Source organism: Macrosteles quadrilineatus, unplaced genomic scaffold, assembly GCF_028750875.1.
Source record: "Macrosteles quadrilineatus isolate MER2022 unplaced genomic scaffold, UCM_ALF_1.0 Scaffold_2__2_contigs__length_208266976, whole genome shotgun sequence".
In the NCBI taxonomy this organism is placed as follows: domain Eukaryota; kingdom Metazoa; phylum Arthropoda; class Insecta; order Hemiptera; family Cicadellidae; genus Macrosteles; species Macrosteles quadrilineatus.
In genome coordinates this window covers 18502880-18521708 of record NW_026542595.1, presented here as the reverse complement: position 1 = coordinate 18521708, position 18829 = coordinate 18502880, and the positions used below count along the sequence as shown (strand labels likewise).

The window sequence follows — 18829 nt, the reverse complement described above, 5'->3', positions numbered from 1 at the left end:
GTGATATAAGATTTTCCACTGATTTGGTAATAGAACATTATATTGCAAAACATGGCACGATTCAGAAGAAAATTGATTTTAAAATCAGAAAAAAAAACCATTGCTAATACTTCATTTTGACAAAAATAGTAAATCACAATTAAAATATTAACAGCTGTTTCTTTCAAAAGTAGTGTAAATGTATGCATATGGTCGTAATATAAACAAATCTGAAGAGGCAACTTTAAAGGCTTCTGGGGCAGAGCCCCAAGGGAATTTACCTCGTTCCTCTTTGGATGGCTCATCTATAGACCAAGACCTTTCTTTAGAGACCCCTACCAAGTTTCTACGCCCAGCCGTTCTCTCAAATTAGCTGGGACAAAACCCCGTTTTTCCTCCATAAGAATAACATGGGATGGGAATTCAAAGGCCACTGGGGCAAAGCCCCAAGGGAATTTACCACGTTTCTCTTTTGATGGCTCGTCTACAGACCAAGACCTTTCTTTAGACACCTCTACCGAGTTTCTACGCCCAGCCGTTCTCTCAATTTAGCTATGACAAAGAAAAACAGTTTCAAATTAATATATAGATTCTTCCCAAGCATTCATTACATATCCTTTCTTACAATTCTTTAAAATATCTAGACTATCCTCCATTTTTCCTAGTGAGTGCCCATTTTGTAACAGGTGTTGTGCGACATTTGATCTTTCCGGTTTGTTGTTCCTCCACGCAGATATGTGGTTTTTGAAGCGGTTAACGAAGTTCACAGTCTGTCCAATGTAGAAGCTATCACAATCGTTACAATTGATTTTATAGATGCCCGAAGTGTCGAATTTGTTACAATCTTCTATTTTTGGATGCAGTATTTTACTCATGGTGTTCTGAGTCCTGTAGGCTATTGAAACTCCGTATTTCTTGAATCTGTTAGCAGTCCTTTGTGTTGTAGTCCCCGTGTAGCTAAATGTGATATATCTGGTGTTTTCCTCTTTTATCTCTTCTAATGTTGTTCTGCTGTGAAGTGTATTCTGTCTATCGATTTTCCTCCTCGTCTTCCTTGCGATGTCCTCTATCGTCTTGGTTCGAAATCCATTCACTTGAGCGATCTTCTTAATGGTGTCCAGTTCTTTTTTCCTATTGGCTTGGCTAAGTGGGATCTTATAGGCTCGGTACAGCATAGATCTAAAGGCTGCGGTCTTGTGGATTTTGGATGGATAGACTTGTTGTTGATTGTAGTGTCTACAGGAAACCTACGCAAACGGACACTACAATCAACATCAACAACAAGTCTATCCATCCGACAATCCACAAGACCGCTTTAACAAGAAATGTTAAAGAATTTAAGAACGAATCATGATGTAAAACTGTATGTTAGATATGTAGACAACATTCTTGTTATCTTCAGACAAGGCCAGGAGCAAGAGCACGAAACGATGATGCAGACACTAAACAGCCACCACCCGAACCTCACCTTTACCAACGAGTTTGAAGAAAACAAAGAGATCAACTTCCTGGACCTCACATTAGAGAGAAAATACAGCAAGATAGAGTTTGACATCTACAGTAAACCTACGCAAACGGACACTACAATCAACAGCAAGTCTATCCCTCCGACTATCCACAAGACCGCAGCCTTTAGATCTATGCTGTACCGAGCCTATAAGATCCCACTTAGCCAAGCCAATAGGAAAAAAGAACTGGACACCATTAAGAAGATCGCTCAAGTGAATGGATTTCGAACCAAGACGATAGAGGACATCGCAAGGAAGACGAGGAGGAAAATCGATAGACAGAATACACTACACAGCAGAACAACATTAGAAGAGATAAAAGAGGAAAACACCAGATATATCACATTTAGCTACACGGGGACTACAACACAAAGGACTGCTAACAGATTCAAGAAATACGGAGTTTCAATAGCCTACAGGACTCAGAACACCATGAGTAAAATACTTCATCTAAAAATAGAAGATTGTAACAAATTCGACACTTCGGCATCTATAAAATCAATTGTAACGATTGTGATAGCTTCTACATTGGACAGACTGTGAACTTCGTTAACGGCTTCAAAAACCACATATCTGCGTGGAGGAACAACAAACCGGAAAGATCAAATGTCGCACAACACCTGTTACAAAATGGGCACTCACTAGGAAAAATGGAGGATAGTCTAGATATTTTAAAGAATTGTAAGAAAGGATATGTAATGAATGCTTGGGAAGAATTGTATATTTATAAGGAAAAATGTAATGATAGAAATAAGTTAATTAATGAACAAATACATTTTGATTCCAGTTGTACTTATAAAAATGTATTGGCCGGTGCTTCCGGTAGCCAATAGGGTATAAGTAGGGACGCCATTCAAGATTCTTGTCATTCGCCTATTGGGTCTGATGATGATTGGAGTGTCCAATCGAAATCGATCACCACTTACCATTTTTTTTGTATATTTACCGTCTTGTGAGTAACAGTATAAGCGTAAATATATGTTTTAAGTGTTATAAGACGTTTCTTTTATTTACTTTCCGTAAATTTAATAACACGTACAATGCTGATCAAGAAGTTATTTAGTTCTCATTGTCTATCACAGCTTTTTGATGCTACTTACTTCAAATTAGCTATTATAGCACGGGTCACACTAGGCTGCTCGCCAGCCGCTGGTGATCAGCAGCTGGCACCAGCATCACCAAACAGGGTGTGTCAGCTGCGAATTTTGTGGTCACATTAACCTGACAACAGCGCCTTCTTCCAAATCACCGCTGATGCCAGCCTAGTATGACCCGTGCATTTGCCCGTTCACATAGACTAACTGCCCGTGCGTGGAACGTATCTAGCAAAGCAAGGGGTGAGCCGGTACAGTACGAAGGTGAACTGTACTGATAAAATGTTTGTGGCAGTAGGATCCGAACCAACAACATCGCTGCCTTGGGCCAGAAGTCCATGACGCTACCGACTCAGCCACAGACTCACCGAATTCACTCACCGTCACTTTAGATTCATTTTTATTTAATCTTCACGACCCATAATATGTTATATCTAAACCCATTTTACTTTTAAAAATGTACCTTTGGAAATGAAAATGTTTATGTAAGTAATAGTTAAGCTTATTGTATTTAATTTACGGTTTCCGTTTACTTTACTTAACACTTAAATTAACAAACAAAATTAAACACAATATAACGAGCCTTAACATTGTTATATTGCGGATGAGCATACAAATCATAAAATGCCTATTTTCATTTTTGATTCTTAACAATGTGGTTGGGGAGGGGCAACTACTTCTGGGCCCCATAGCGTGTCATACTAACCTTTTGGGCCTGATCTTGATGGTCTTATAACTATTAGTTCATGTTGGTCAGAAATAATATCTATTCACTTCTTAATTGCATTAATCTTTATCTAATTTTGTCTGTTTTTACATTACAGGGAGAACAAGCAACCAAAGGGCATGAAGTTATTTCTTTAAAAAGTGAGATAAGAGATATAAGACTTGAACTAGACCAAAAGAATAAAGAAATCAACATTTTACGAATAGGGGGAGAATCTCGGAAACAGCAGAAGGCTGAAATTGATAAATTAAATATTCAAATTGAAGAACTCACAGCCAAATTAGAAATGGTAAGTTTTAGGCTTACCTACTTTAACTTTTTATACAGGGTGAGGTTATCAGATATTCCCAGAATGTCAAAACATAGACTATAAACTAGAGCCTTTGACTATACACAACTTAAGACGGGACCACATATGTTTGCATTTGAGGGAGGAGCCTATTTACCATATGGTTTTGAATGGACCAATGAGAACGGTGCGGTGTTGCCAAATCGAATAATACCAGCTGATTTGAAAAATGCTTTGTATATTTTAATTAGTGTTGTCATTGGCGATGTGGCAACGTCGCACTAGCCTTGTCTTGTGATTGGCTGCCACCAACTGCAAACTTATGTGGTCCCGACATTAGACATTCCAGCCTCATGTTAAAGTTGTCGCCAGTTTTTTAATTAAATCGTTGTAGTTGATGTAATTAATTGCGCCACCCAGGGGCAGATTTAAGGGGGGCCCTTTGGCAAGATAAAGTGTGAATATTTATACAGTAATCCTCCAATAAATAAATTATCCCCCCTGCGGTTTCGGGGTTAGAATAGGATCGCAGCCCTCCCGGGCTTGTCGTAAGAGGCGACTAAAAGGGTGACTGACGTCCTCACTGGGAGTCCCTGGGAGTGCCCCTGTTGTGTTGCAGGGGTTGATGTGTGCTCTGCACTGCCGATGGGTATTCCCAGTGTGTCGTGAGGAGCCAGCCACTTCGGTCCTTGGTCAGGAAGTGCGGCATGGATGCAGAGGTCGGGCTCTGCATTGCAACAGGCGACCCCCGGCACGTCAGGTATCCGGTGCTGGGCAAACGGAGGTCGGGCCCCGGGGAACTGGGGTAGGGGATTGTCCCCGAGGGTATACCCGCTCCTGACTAAATCCGGGCCGTCTCTTGCCGCACGATGCGCTGGTAAACACATGTATGGCTTGTCAAAACCCCCCACCCAACACATTATTTAACAGCAGCTCAAATGAGCAAAAATCGAAGTCGGAAAAGGAGTGGAGCCCTTTTGGGCGTAGCTCCAAGGTCAAGAGGTCGCCACCAGCGAACAACGTTAAGGCAACTCCACCGCCTGCAACCTTTAAGGGCTCAAATGAGTTCCTCCCACTAAGATCTCCTTTGACAAGTGGAGAAGGAAAAGTAGACGTTGAACCGGCGTTGACGGGAACCCTCCTGGAAAGTACAGCGCCGAAAATCAGCCCCCAGAGGTCGGATCCCGAACTTCAGCGTTACCGTCAACAATACGACGATGCTGATGAGGAGGAGTCTGACCTCCTGGTAGAGATGATGGACCTCATCAATAATATGGAGGGAACCTTGAAGCTCCGGACCAACGTAAACCGGTCAATCAAGGACGGTCTCCCAAAGGTGAAGGATCGGGTTGCCCGAGTTCTCGAAATTAAAGGCTTGATGAGACAGGCTTTAGTTAATGAACGGGAGCTTGTGAACCAAGTTTTAGCCCCTAAACTGAACGACAAGGGCGGGAATCAAAGGAAACGGGCAAGGAGCTCACCAGCGGAGAGCCCCGATCTTCCTGAATTGGCCAATCAGCCTCTGTCAGATGTCGAGCAGAAGGTCGAGGACAGGGCCACCCAGATGACACCCCCTACTGAGCACACTCCAGCTCTAAAGAAGCGCCCTCAGCAAACCAGGGAGCTTGCCTCTCTCCCAACGGTTGACGGAAGCAGCTCTATGAACTCTGCTGTGGCACCATCAAATGTGGGTAACTGGGAGAAGAGGTTTTCCCGCAAAGAAAAGAGGAAATTGAGACGAATGGAGGCTGTCTCTAACAAAGAACCTGCAGCAAGAGATCGAAAGATTGCTGACCCTGCTCCGGCGAGGGAGGTTCGTGGAAAGGCCCCCCCTGTTTCAAAGAAACCCAGGCCGAGAAAGCCCAGGGCTGAGGCAATCCTGATCAACCCCTTAGGGGGGCGCTCTTTTGCTGAAGTCTTGGGTCGACTCAAGTCTAAGGCCAAGCCAGAGGAGACGGATACGATTGTTAAGTCAATCAGGTGTACCCAGAATGGGAAAGTTCTCCTCGAGCTGGGGAAATCTGGTGACCGAGTGGCTTTTGCTGCAAAGGTCAGAGAGGCTCTGGGGGACCACGGTACTGTTCGGGAACTCGAGCCTAGGACCTCGGTGGAGATCCGGGACCTTGACGGTCTTTCGACTGAGGCTGAAGTCAGGGAGGCTATCAACAAGGCCATCCCTGATATCCAAAATGCCGACTCCCTTAAAGTATGGCTTACGCGGCCCAACCGCAGCGAGCAACGCATAGCTATCGCTGAAATGCGAAACCAAGATGCCAGCAAGCTGCTTAATCTCACACACCTGAGAATTGGATGGGTCAATTGCAGGCTCAGACGGAGGGTGGTTGTACCGCGATGCTTTTGCTGCCTCGGGTTTGGTCACTCTTCCCGAAACTGTAAAGGACCCGACCTATCCAAGAATTGTTTCAGGTGTGGCGGCTCGGGCCACAACAGGAAGAACTGTACCGCAGCAGAGCGTTGTTTTCTCTGCGCAGAGAAAGGCCAAAAGGACGCCTCATTAGGTCACATTCCAGGGGCTGGGCGATGCAGTGTTTTCAAGGCTGCACTCGACCTTGAGAAGGCTAGGTCTAGGAAGTGAGGATTCTCCATGGTAACCTTGAGAGGTCCAGAACGGCTGACTCCCTCTTAGATCAGCTGGCCCAAGAGATCGGTGCGGACACCCTTCTGATCAGCGAGCAGTACCGTGACAGGGACCCACACTTCTGGTTCCCAGATTCTCTTGGTACTGCCGCTTGTTGGGTTCGAAACAGCACGGAAGCACCAGTGCGAGATCACGGACGCGGCCGAGGCTTCGTTCGGGTCAGGTGTAGGGACGTCACGTTTTTTAGTGTCTACCTTACCCCCAACGAGCCAATTCGGGAATTCCGTCTGAAGATTGACCGCTTAGAAGACAGTGTACGGGGTACCGTTGGGCATGTCGTTGTTGCTGGTGATTTTAATGCGAGGGCTGTGGAGTGGGGTATGACCTCTACAAACTCCCGGGGGAAATACATCTTGGACTTTGCCGCCAGGGCCGGACTTGTCGTCTTAAACGAGGGCGACACGCCTACTTTCCGGCGCCCCGGCATGAGAGGTACGATCCCCGATATCTCCTTCTCGTCGGAATCACTACTAGCACGGATCTCCAACTGGAGAGTCATCGAAGACCTCACGGCAAGTGATCATCAGTACATCGTTTTTGATATACTGGATGAACACCATAATCAGGCGCCTGTATCACGATCTGGACCACGCCGATGGAATACGGACAAGCTGGATGTTGAGAAGTTCACTGACGTAATCTCACGGGGAGCGCTGGTGAATTCTGCTGCACCTGTTGACGCCGAGGCATTGGTAACGTCCACGATGGAACTGATTGTCTCGGCTTGTGACCAGGCCATGCCACGCAGGGGACGCCGTCGCGATAAGCAAGCTGTGTACTGGTGGACTTTAGAGATCTTGAACCTTCGGAAAGCTTGTCTGAAAGCCAGACGTGCCGCTATGAGGGCCAGAAGATTCCCGGATTTCGAGGCTAAGTCAGCGGCTTATAGGGCTGCGAAGAAAGCTCTTCGTCGGGCTATCATCAGGAGCAAGGTTAGCTGTTGGAGGAGGCTTCAGGAGGATGTTGACTCTGATCCTTGGGGACTGGGCTACAAGGTTGTAACCCAGAAACTCGGCGCCCGATCACCACCTTCCGTCATGGAGGGCACCACCATGGACAGGATCGTCACCGCCCTCTTTCCGTCTCATCCTCGGCGGCCTTTTTTCGACTATGGCGAGGTAGGGGACATTCCACTCTTTAGCATTAAAGAGCTGGAATCATGTGTCCTCTCCCTGAGAAATAGAAAAGCACCTGGTCCTGATGGTATTCCCAGTGAGGCTCTCAAGAAGGTATTCTCAGTTAACCCCCTCTTACTGCTGAGAATGTACAACACATGCCTGTGCGAAGGGGTTTTCCCAACTCCTTGGAAAAGGGCTAGGCTTGTGCTAATCAGCAAGGGGAAAGGTGACCCGAATATGCCGTCGTCTTACAGACCCCTCTGTATATTGGATGTGGCCGGAAAACTCTTCGAGAAACTGATCCGCTGCCGCCTGACGTCTGCTGTGGAAGCTGCCGGAGATTTGTCTCCTCGTCAGTACGGCTTCAGAAAGGGTCGGTCAACAATCGACGCGATATCCGAGGTACACAGAGCGGTAGAGCGTGCCGAGAGCTTCAATCATTACTCTCGCCGTATCGTGCTTCTTGTTACGCTAGATGTCAAGAATGCTTTTAACTCGGCGAGATGGGTCGATATGTTGAGCGCGTTGAGGAACAGCTTCCGCGTACCAGCATATCTGTTGAGGCTGATCGAGGACTACCTGCGCTGCAGAACTCTTAATTACGAAACTAAAGATGGTTCGCGGACGATGGATGTTACTTCCGGTGCCGCGCAAGGTTCGATACTCGGCCCAGATTTGTGGAACGCTGCCTACGACAGCCTTCTGAGATCTGAGATGCCAGAGGAGACCGTTTTAGTTGGGTACGCCGATGACGTCGCAGCCCTCATTGCTGCACGCAACGTTGAGCTAGCCCAACTGAAACTGAACCAAGTCATGCGCGTTGTAAACGCCTGGATGACTGATCATGGTCTGACACTCGCTCTGAGCAAGACAGAGATCGTCATCCTCACGAAAAAACGGATTGAAACCATCGTTCCGCTACGAGTTGGGAACGTAGTTGTCCAAACCACGCGAACCGCCAAGTACCTTGGTGTCATGGTGGACAACAAGCTGAGCTGGAGGGACCAGATCTTCCGTACGGCGGACAAGGCTGCTAGGAGTGTTGCTGCTCTTAGTAGGCTTATGGCCAATGTCGGTGGTCCCCGGTCCAGCCGTAGAAGACTACTGATGTCTGCAGTCCAGTCCGTGCTTCTCTATGGCTCTGAGGTGTGGGCAGACGCGCTTAACAAGGAGGCGTATAGGTTGAGGCTCGCACGAGTGCAGCGTCAGGCGGCACTCAGGGTCGCTTCCGCGTACCGTACGGTGTCCGAACCGGCCGTTTTGGTGATCGCTGGAGTTATCCCAGTCAAACTCTTGGCAGCGGAGAGGAAGGCAATCTACCAGAGACAAGGCTACATCGGAAAGGACGCTGCAAGAACAGAAGAGCGCTCCCGCACTTTTCAGATGTGGCAAGAAAGCTGGGAAAGGGAGACTCGAGGACGTTGGACTGCCAGACTCATCAGGCAGGTCCAACCGTGGGTAGAACGGCGGCACGGTGAGGTTGACTATTACCTCACGCAGTTCTTGTCAGGTCACGGCTATTTTCAGTCGTACCTGCACTTGATGACCAAAACGAATTCACCTGACTGCATTTACTGCCCATGCATTCCCGACGACGCGGAACACACTTTTTTCCACTGTCCACAATGGGATATGCTTCGCCAGGAGGCCATTCAACATCTTGGGGTGCTGTCGATTGAATCGATCTGTGAGACCTTGCTGAAGGGTGAGGACTACTGGGACTGCTGGTCGCACTTTGTCCGGAATGTCCTTCAAGCTAAAAAGAATGATCTAGATCGGAACATAGTCTAGATTTGATAAGAAATAAACGGCTAGACACGGCGTAAGCCCCTCGGGCGTAGGCAAACTCGGCCTAGTTCTGATGAAGTGCGACAAGTGTTCCCAGGCTAGTGTCCGAAGAGTAGAGGAGGTTTTTATTGGGTAGTCTCTGGGCCTTAAGCCCGTTGGAGTCCCACACTACAGGCTAGCAACCTGTGTGCATAAATGCATTTTCCCACCTCTCCCTAAAAAAAAAAAAAAAAAAAAAAATAAATAAATTATGGCATAAACATTTTTGTCATATTGATTTTATAAATACAATCAGCGAATCAGCCATAATCATTTCATAAATTCAAACAAAACGTTCCAGATATTATATGAGTAATGAGTGCGGGGAGTTGTTATGATGTTATAACAACTCCCCGCACTATCATTACTTCTGTATGGTGTTATTTTCCTAATGATATTGACAAAACTTTTATTTTTGTTTTGTTTTTTTTTTTGTTAGTTAATTCTTTTTATTAGAGTACACATGTTTTTATTTTAAAATTCGCTCATGACTCATTAAATAAATTATTTTTATAATTAACATTGGCAAAATGCATAATGTTAAAAACTGTCACAGTTTTTAATCCCTTGTGTATACAACAATATTCCGTTTTAGAGCATAGATTTTTCACTTTTTCACTTCAATTATTCAAATTTTCAGAAGTTCCCCTCTCAAAAGTGATTCACCCCCCCCCCCTAAGCCAAGATAGAGCCTAGCCTTAAATCCGCCCCTGGTGCTACCGATAGATTGTGCAGATCTAAATTACGGTACTAATTTCTGTTGAATACCTACACAAACTTTTTCCATGTCAAACTGATATTAGAACGACACAGCTATAAACTGTACTTTGGTCAATGCTTAAGTTTCTGAGCCATACAAGTACTAATGGGATGGTTATGGTATGGTATGAATCGATTTTGGTTTCTACTTTCTACTGACGCCCAGCTTATTGGACAGTTTTTCTAGGGACCTACAACACCGGTTGACATTTTCATTACGGGGGATACTAACCAAAATTTTGGTATGCCGACATACACACTTTTGAACATCAAGACAAAGAAGTATCAACATGTAACCTACTTACAGCAATAGTTTGCTGAAAAAGATGTATTACCCAAAAATTAGTTAAAATTGTCATGGCATGCATCAGTGGCGGCGATAAGAACCCGCGGGCCCCCCCGCAAGTTTGTTCGCCGGGCCCCCCTCTCCCAATGATCTTTAAAAACATTTGCCCATGTATTACCGCCTAAACTTGCAATTTTGCAATAAACTTGACAAGGCATCTCCCGAGGCGTCATTATCGCGGCAAAATCGTAAATACTTCCCGTAGTCATAAGTCATGGAAGAAACATTATCATAGTTTACCGTGATTGCAAATGCAACCAAACCTATGACATCATTAGATAGCAGCATCATCGTCTCCCGCGTTCACGGCCCAATCTAATATCACGGCCTAATATCTCCCCGCGACCCGTCGGTGGTGACGGGTAAATCATTTTTCCGTAATCGCGGCTAAATCCTAGATATATCACTCGCTAAAAAAGAAATGTCATTATCGTCTTCTGCAATCGCGGTAAAATATTGAACATCTGAGGCCGCGGAGACATCATCATCGTCACCAGCGGGGAAATGATCTCGTCGATACCGGTATCGCGGCAAAAGCGTAGGCCTAATCTTTCAATTTCGTGAGCGTGATCGTCACGGATATAAAAGCTTTTACTTTTAATAGTGCATTATTGTATTGAATACTGAGAAAATCGGCTCGAGCTTGATTTTCTGACTTTGTGCTTAATCTCTCAAGCTCGTAGTCCAGGCTCTGCTCGGCTCAAAAATCGACATTATAGGTCTATTATAAAAATCAACCGTTTCCAAAACAACCCGATTTTGAACCGATCTGATTTGGCCTGAGGCCCTTAGTAAAATTTTTAGTGCGTTCAAGATCGGGTTGCTTTGGAAACGGTTGATTTTTATAATAGGCCCATAATGTTGATTTTCGAGCCGAGCAGAGCCTGGACTACAAGCTTGAGAGATCAAGCACAAAGTCAGAAAATCAAGCTGGAGCCGATGTTCTCAGTATTCAATGCCATAATGCACAATTAAAAGTAAAAGCTTATATATCTGTGAGGACCACGCTCACGAAATTGAAAGATTAGGCCTACGCTTTTGCCGCGATCGCGGATATCGACAAAAACATTTCCCCGCGGGTGACGATGACAGAGGCCACATTGGTTATAAATACGGCCCTATTATTATGTAACCAATTTTGACTGCGCCTCCACACAATCCACGAGGACAGTTAATGCAACCCGCATGACTGATGACAATTCTTTTACTTAGGTTGGTAGATAATTTATATCAATCGGTCAAGTAATAGTGTTAGTTTAGTTGTTGTAAACTACTTGAACTATAGGTTTGAACAAATTTTCATCATGAAAAAACGTAGCATATTTATTTCTCATATAAATATTGTTATGATAGGGGACCCGTGTGGCTGAGCCTGTCACACTATCGCGGGCCCGTGTGCCGGTAAAATTTACCGAAAATCCCGGTCAAGGCTCACGGGCCCCCCTAGCTCGCGGGCCCCCCCACACCGCTATCGCCGCCACTGGCATGCATACACATCATACATACACGGCATACATACATACACAGATTGCATGCTAAAAAAAAACACATGCAGTAGATTGTTTTATTTGGTTAAACTAAGGCTTGAATGACTGAAATAGTAAGAAACAAATTGTAAACAGAACACAACTACAGTGCAGCGGACAGACCTCTTCAGTGCACCCGACAGAACTCAAGGCTACTAAAAAAGACCCGGACTATATTGCTTTTAATTAACACAGCTGCCACCTGTCAAATTCTTTGTTATTGTTGTTTGTTTTTGTGTAAGTTCAGTGACAATATAAATTAACTACCATCATTGACTATACACAGAACCATATATAAGTATATAAAATATAAATATACAAAAATATAAATTAACAATATTAACTACCTCGTTAATAAAAAACTGTTCCAAGGTTATGCACGCCTTTGATCAATAGAAAATCTGCTCTAAAACCAGCTTGTGCAATTTTAAATCCGGCCGTTAATAACACATGCATCACCTATCTGGGAATTATATACTTAAAAAATAAACTGTTCAAAATTCAAGTAATCCAAAATAAAATTCTTAGAATAGCAGTGAATGCTCCTTGGTACGTTAGAAGCAACCACATACACAAAGAGCTTGGAATAGAGTCTGTCTCGATCTTCATTTAAAAATCCTCCTTCAAATTTCTAAATTTTCTAGACAATAATGTTCCTGGAGCACAGGCATTCAATCTTGGCGAAACCACAGAAAATAGAAGCCGAAGGCTTCCACAAGACTTCTTGTTGGATGAAGCCTAGAGAAAATTGAACAAGTGACCCGCATCTAAATTCACAATGTTACAGGGTCAAGTTTGAGCGAACCCGCAATGTTATTTATGTTATTTTATTTTTTTCTATTTTGTTAAAACTTCTGTGAATAATGTAATACTAGTGTACATGTTGCTCGAATTCGAGCAATTGCAAAGTATTACAGGAGTTGTGGAGTTATTTCAAAATGAATAACAGTCATATTTACAATGAGTCTTGACAGGTGCTGACTGTGTGATGAGTTAAGCCTATTACGCGCCACCGTTCTGTAGCTACGGTCGTTATCACGATTACGCCTCCTGTCTATGTTTCGTTGTCGTCGCGTCAGAGGCATCTAAAAGAAAAGAAACAACAAATAAACAAATTATAGCTACACAAAACAACGATAAATGCACAAATTTAAGTTACAATCATACTAACACGAGCCGTCATAGCGACACAATACAACGATAAATACACAATTTTTAGATACAAACACTAACATGACCCGTCTTGGGGGTTATGTTTACACAAACTCAAATAGTAAATAAATGTACTCAATGCGTTTCATTGAACTGGAAAATAAATAACAGCAATTAAATTATACAGCTGATCAAAATGTAAACAATTATGTTCCTCAAAAGGATAACATGGGAACTTTCAAAACCACTGGGGCAGAGCCCAACGGACTTAAAAAAAATGTAAGGCCAGTTTGCAAATCTACGCGACACGCTCTTTCCAATGAGACGTCAATGGATAAAATCGGTTAAGAAATGGCGGAGGAGTTCAACCGACAAAGTTTCATGTAGCGTATTAATTATATAGATTAAACCAGAAACAAATGTTGTAAAACAAATATACAGGGTGAGTTTTAAATGCCCCCCCCCCAACTTTTTTCTACATTTTTTCAAATATCAATCCCAGACCACTTCCAAACATTGTTGGGTAGTAAGTACTTCATTTTGACAAGGTGGTCATTTCTGGCCGCCATCTTGGATCTGCCATATTGGTTGCAAAATATTTTTTTCAAAAGTAAAGGTGGGGTTGTGATCCATTATTTTGAACTAGATTTTTACCCTGATTACAATGCAATAAACCGTTTCAAAAAATCTTGATTCATTCCAAAGTTATGAGGGCTTTTTAAAACTTTATTTTTAGCTCATTTTAACATTGTGCATTTACAAACTAAGGACCATAATCTCAAAATAGTGCTAGATAAAGATAAATATACACTACCAGTCATTGTCAACTTATTTTCACTTGGTTATGACTGATGTAATTTTTTTCGGCCGCCATCTTGGATCCGCCATTTTGAAATATGATAAATTATTTTAAATAAGAAGGGGGTGTTGTGACCCATCATTTCGGATTACTTTTTTAAGCTGAACTCAATTCCATGATCCGTTTTTCATTTTCATATTTTGATTTTGAAATATTCACATTTTTAACAAAAAAAATGCAATATCTCATAAATAAAACTTGATAACAAAAAAAAATGATTGCGGCATTGAGTTTAGCATAAAAAAGTAGTTCGAAATGATGGGTCACAACACACCCTTCATATTTAAAATAATATATCACATTTCAAAATGGTGGATCCAAGATGGGGGCCGAAAAAAATACATCAGTCATAACAAAGAGAAAATATGTTGACAATGACTGGTAGTGTATACTTATCTTTATCTAGCACTATTTTATTTTGAGATTATGGTCTTAGTTTGTAAATGCACAATGTTAAAATGGGCTGAAAATAAAGTTTTAAAGAGCCCTCATAACTTTGGAATGAATCAAGATTTTTTTTAACGGTTTGCGGCATTGTAATCAGGGTAAAAATCTAATTTGAAATAATGGGTCACAAGCCCACCTTTACATTTGAAAAATAATATTTTGCATCCAATATGGCGGATCCAAGATGGCGGCCGGAAATGACCACCTTGTCAAAATGAAGTACTTACTACGCAACAATGTTTGGAAGTGGTCTGGGATTGATATTTAAAAAAATGTAGAAAAAAGTTGGGGGGGGGGACAATTAAAACTCACCCTGTATATATATATATATATATATATATATATATATATATAAACAACAACAATAACAAAGAATTTGACAGGTGGCAGCTCTGTGAATTAAAAGCAGCACTGTCCGGATCGGTGGGCAACGACACATGCACGACTGAGGCAACCTCTTTTTCAGTAGCCTTGTACAGAACTAACAATAAATTCGGCTTCAGCTGTTCCTTAAGGATGAGAAATCTACCAAGGGAGTATGTTTTATCCATGTCTATGTTTTTAGCGAATTTCCCATATAGGGAAATAGCTATTACCGTAGTACTCATGGTAAGACCTGGACGCGGGACCGATTTTTTTTTTTCGTTTTGAAGTCCCTAGAGGCCAAAAACACCATCCATTCAAATTCATATTTATACAAGAGGTTCTACCCGCGAATTCACGGGTGTACAGAAGCCACCATTAAATTAATTTAATCAACTTTGACTTTATATTTCATGTAAAGGGCCCAAGTTCAAAAAAATTGTCATCTAAAAGGATGTTAAAAGCAGTGGAACCTTCATACCTTGTGTCCTGAGGTGGCCAAGGTGGGTACGGTTGTACCTGAACTCGCCCCTCTCTTTCACGGCGTCTTTAATACTTTACTTAAATACTTTTCAATGAAATATGGCGACCTGTTAAAGATCAGTGACAACCTCTTGGAACGAACAACATACATGGTTTGTTAATCTCATATTCATCGTGTATCGAACACCTTTAATAACTCACTTGTATCAAACAGCTAGAAATAGCTTCACTGTCCATTCACCGCACCTCTTTTAAGAACATAAAAGTAAATAATAAAATAAGTAAACAAAAATGTAAACAAACAAACTATATTGTCAATTGCATTGGCCAGCTGTTGTTCACTAAATTAATCGAATGACGTTAACTTCCAAAACATGCAAGGCGTAGCCCTTTGGAAATCAGCCTGTGGGGCACATTCATAAGGGAATTCGTCCATATCAATACTTTTCGGCAAATCTACACACTCTAAGCTTCATTTTGATATGCCATATGCCTATATTTTTATTTGGTAAATTACCTTAACCGCTTACATAAAATTTGATTGTATCACTTTAATAATATAATAGATATGTGTCCGTTAGCACGATAACTCGAGCAAAAATGATCCGATTTTGATGAAATTTGGTATGAACGTGTAAACCTACATTTATTCGAACGAGTTCGCGAACCAGCATGATCGGACTATGGGAACGAGGATTTACGGGGGTTTTATGGGGTAAAAATAGGTTTTTCCCATTTTTGACCCAAAAAAAAACATAAAATTTTGCAATTTCTTTCCAAACTATTTTGTAGAGCTTAAAAAAACAAATAATTTAGTTTACTGAAGCGTTATTATGCGCCTAATAGTTACGGATAAAATTAAAAAAAAAAAATTTTAATTTAAAATTCCCGTGTTATTCTTATGGAGAACAAGTAAACTGTTGTAGTTTGCTTGTTTATGAACATATTTTGATCAAATTTGGAAAATGTTTTTATTTCTTACTAACTATTAACATTTTACAAAAAAAAACTGTTTTACCCTCCCCGATGCAGCAAACCTAAGTACTTGTTAAACTAATTCTATTTAAATAGGAAATAAATGTTATATTTTTAAGTAGGTAGACATTTTAGTGTAAATCCAATCAGGCAAATGGAAATTCACTTAGTCTGCAGGTTTGCTGCGGCGGGGGTATTTTATCTTGCTACCACAGCTGTATACAGACTAGCTGAGATTAGAACTTTTCAGCCACCATGATAGTGTTTTAGTTGCATCTACTACTGTGGTAGAACAAATAAGAACATTCTTATTGGTTTTTGTACCAGTACAGCTCTCATAGTAGATAGCTTGTGTTTTTAGGGTTTATACAAAGGGCAATTGAATGCATTGGAATGGCAAAGCAAAAGCTGTTGTCAAAGTCTACCGGTACTAAAAAGATTATTATGTGAATGTTCTTTTGCTGGTGAAAGTGAGAAAATGAAAATATACTGAATTAAATAGGAAAAAAATACCCCCGCTGCAGAAAAACCTGCAGACTAAATTTCCATTTGCCTGATATAGTTTCATTAAATATTTCCTTAAAATGTCAGATTAATTCCCTATTTAAATAATGTTAGTTGAACAAGTAAATATATTGGCTACTACAGGTATTTCCCCATAAAATATCAAACATACACCCACCGCTTACTCATGGGCCATAATAAGGGTTTTTGACAAGCTAATCAATCGGAGAATGTATGTGTCAGATTGCTGATACTGTTTATTTTACTACCGGTATAGGACTTTTGCCTGTGTTAAAGTATTTTAATATATTACCTTAGTACTGTAAAGATTAAATTGAAGTTAAACTTAACTTTCCCTTGAGATAACAAGGTCCCACTGTACGCACTCACTCATGACAATGTTTAAGGTTCAGAAGTCCAATGCTGCCAAAGAATCCTATATTGCAACACACGATAAAGAATCTGGTACACAGTGTGATTCGAACATCGAGATGTTGAAGCAAGAAGTGTCTAGGCTAACTGATAAAGTGGACAGTGAGCATGCAGAGTGGGAGAGAGAGAGGGTACAATGGGCCCAAGAGAAGGAGAAAGTGCTGAGTTACCAGCGGCAGTTGCAACTCAACTACGTGCAGATGTATAGACGCAACCGATCGCTGGAGAGCCAGCTACACAGCTTTACGCTGGAGTCACAACCACAGAGCCGGACCAAAGTTGTGTCTTTGAACGCCATTCAATTATGAACATAGCAAATTAATTCATACACAAGTTTTTAAGTTTGTAAATAATTATTGTAACTAATGATGAAGTGTAAATTGTAAATTTGTACTTTTTGGAAATTATTAAAAGTAATCAGCAGTTAATTTAACCAAACAGTGACTGATACTTTAAAAACCTACACCCAATTAAAAATACCGGTACTTAGTAATGTTTCAAGATTTGCAAAAAAATTTATCTTGGAGTTTGTACCGATATAAGGAATGGTGAGTTTTTAGTTTGGTCATTCAATCCATATATTAAGTCTGGAAAACGGATACTATATCTCGAATTTTTTAACAAAAACCATACCTATCCATATTTTTTTACTTATATTAGTAGCAAAACACGGCTTTGCCTGGCTACAAATACAATGTAGGTACAGTAATGGTCAAAGAATCAGTTTTTTTCTGTTTCATAGATGTACACAAATCTTTCTTATGGTGGTAGAACATTATAGACCATGCAACTATTGTACACATTTTCATATTTTATTCTCAAAGTCATAAAACACCCTACAATATTCTAGATAACCATGGAAAACTCTGAAATAATGTAGATTATAAAATAATGTATTATATTTACATTATAACATACTAGCAGAGTACCCGTCCTTCGTACGGGGTCGGCATATAAGTATAAAATGCTTATTGCAGTTATTCTCGAGCTTTGCATTTGCAATGGGGGAGGACACAGTTTGATAAAATTTGCTTCTTTAAATTTACTGTATACCATAGTATTACCATAGATAAAACATACTCCCTTAGTAGATTTCTCATCCTTATGGAACAGCTGAAGACAATTTTATTGTTAGTTCATGTACGGTTTATGAAGAGGTCGTGATTTGTTTACAATTTGTTTCCCGTTATTACAGCCATTTAAAACCTTGTTTAACCAAATAATACGATCTAATCATAAACAATAACTTGTCCCCTAGCTATATAACCAAAAAGTAAAGCACAAATCAAGAAATTAACCCTAAAATAATGGAAACAAAGTTTCATCGACACTAGCGCCTTTGTGTCACGTACATGAACTAGACACGAAAAACGTGCTTCAAAATTTACAATGGGATGAGAAGTCTACTTGTGTTGGTTAGTCTATGGTATTACACAATACACATCTACCATAGCCATGATGTTCTACCACTTCACCTAAACAATAGAGAAAAATAAATGATTAAAAAGTTTGAAAATATCACAAATTATTCATGCAATTAAAAACATAAACATAACTGTAAACAATCCTACTTTGACAGTTCTCATTGCGTATCACAGTTTTTAGCGAATTTCCCATATAGGGAATAAGCTAATACCGTAGTACTCATGGAAAGACCTGGACCCAGACCGATTTACTTTTTCGTTTTGAGGTCCCTAGAGGCTAAAAACACCATCCGTTCAAATTCATATATCTATATATATAAAATCCAATGTATGTTTGTATGTATGTTTGTTTGTTTGT

At 41.3% G+C, this 18829-nt stretch overlaps 1 protein-coding gene across 3 annotated transcripts in view; it reads left to right on the top strand.

The window, feature by feature from the left end:
- LOC128986187 (leucine zipper putative tumor suppressor 2 homolog) overlaps positions 1-17485 on the top strand; it is a 152399-nt gene extending 134914 nt beyond the window's left edge. For all 3 annotated transcript variants that reach the window (XM_054406385.1, XM_054406384.1, XM_054406386.1), the window contains 2 exons: positions 3406-3597; positions 17023-17485. In XM_054406385.1, the coding sequence (XP_054262360.1) occupies positions 3406-3597; positions 17023-17355 (525 nt within the window). In that variant the 3' untranslated portion in view covers positions 17356-17485. The remainder of the gene's footprint in view (positions 1-3405; positions 3598-17022) is intronic.
- The last annotated feature ends 1344 nt before the right edge of the window (positions 17486-18829 follow it).